Source organism: Odontomachus brunneus, unplaced genomic scaffold (assembly GCF_010583005.1).
Source record: "Odontomachus brunneus isolate Ranch 3 - 2012 unplaced genomic scaffold, Obru_v1 Obru_scaffold_236, whole genome shotgun sequence".
Classification (NCBI taxonomy): domain Eukaryota; kingdom Metazoa; phylum Arthropoda; class Insecta; order Hymenoptera; family Formicidae; genus Odontomachus; species Odontomachus brunneus.
The window spans coordinates 384,795-385,138 of record NW_022639686.1 but is presented as its reverse complement, the minus strand read 5'-3'; the positions used below and the strand labels follow the sequence as shown (position 1 = coordinate 385,138).

Below are 344 nucleotides of genomic sequence, written 5' to 3'. Positions count from 1 at the left end.
ATATATATATATATATATATATATATATATATATATATATATATATATCTTATTCATCAATTACTTATTCCTACCTTTATTACTTGTGGTGGTACTCCACTAACCCAGTGTGTAATAATGTCATTCTTATTAAAGTGCCTGCTACATACATATATGTCATCTGTAATAGTATAGTTTTCGATGCCAAGAGCTATTTGCCATTTTTTACGTATTTCTGGATCCTTAGGTGCTGAGAAAAAGCTATAATTGTTCTTGTAATTGGTCTCTTTACACAGCACACATTTACGTGTCATGGTAAAACTAAGAAAAATTTAATTAAAAGAAAATAGATTATTAACTATTTT

General features: G+C 26.5%; 1 protein-coding gene across 1 annotated transcript in view; it reads right to left on the bottom strand.

The window, feature by feature from the left end:
- Positions 1-344, bottom strand: part of LOC116852589 — a 9,514-nt gene that overhangs the window by 8,466 nt on the left and 704 nt on the right. Inside the window, exon 2 of the mRNA XM_032833099.1 lies at positions 75-300. Coding sequence (XP_032688990.1) covers positions 75-293 — 219 coding nt within the window. The 5' untranslated portion in view covers positions 294-300. The remainder of the gene's footprint in view (positions 1-74; positions 301-344) is intronic.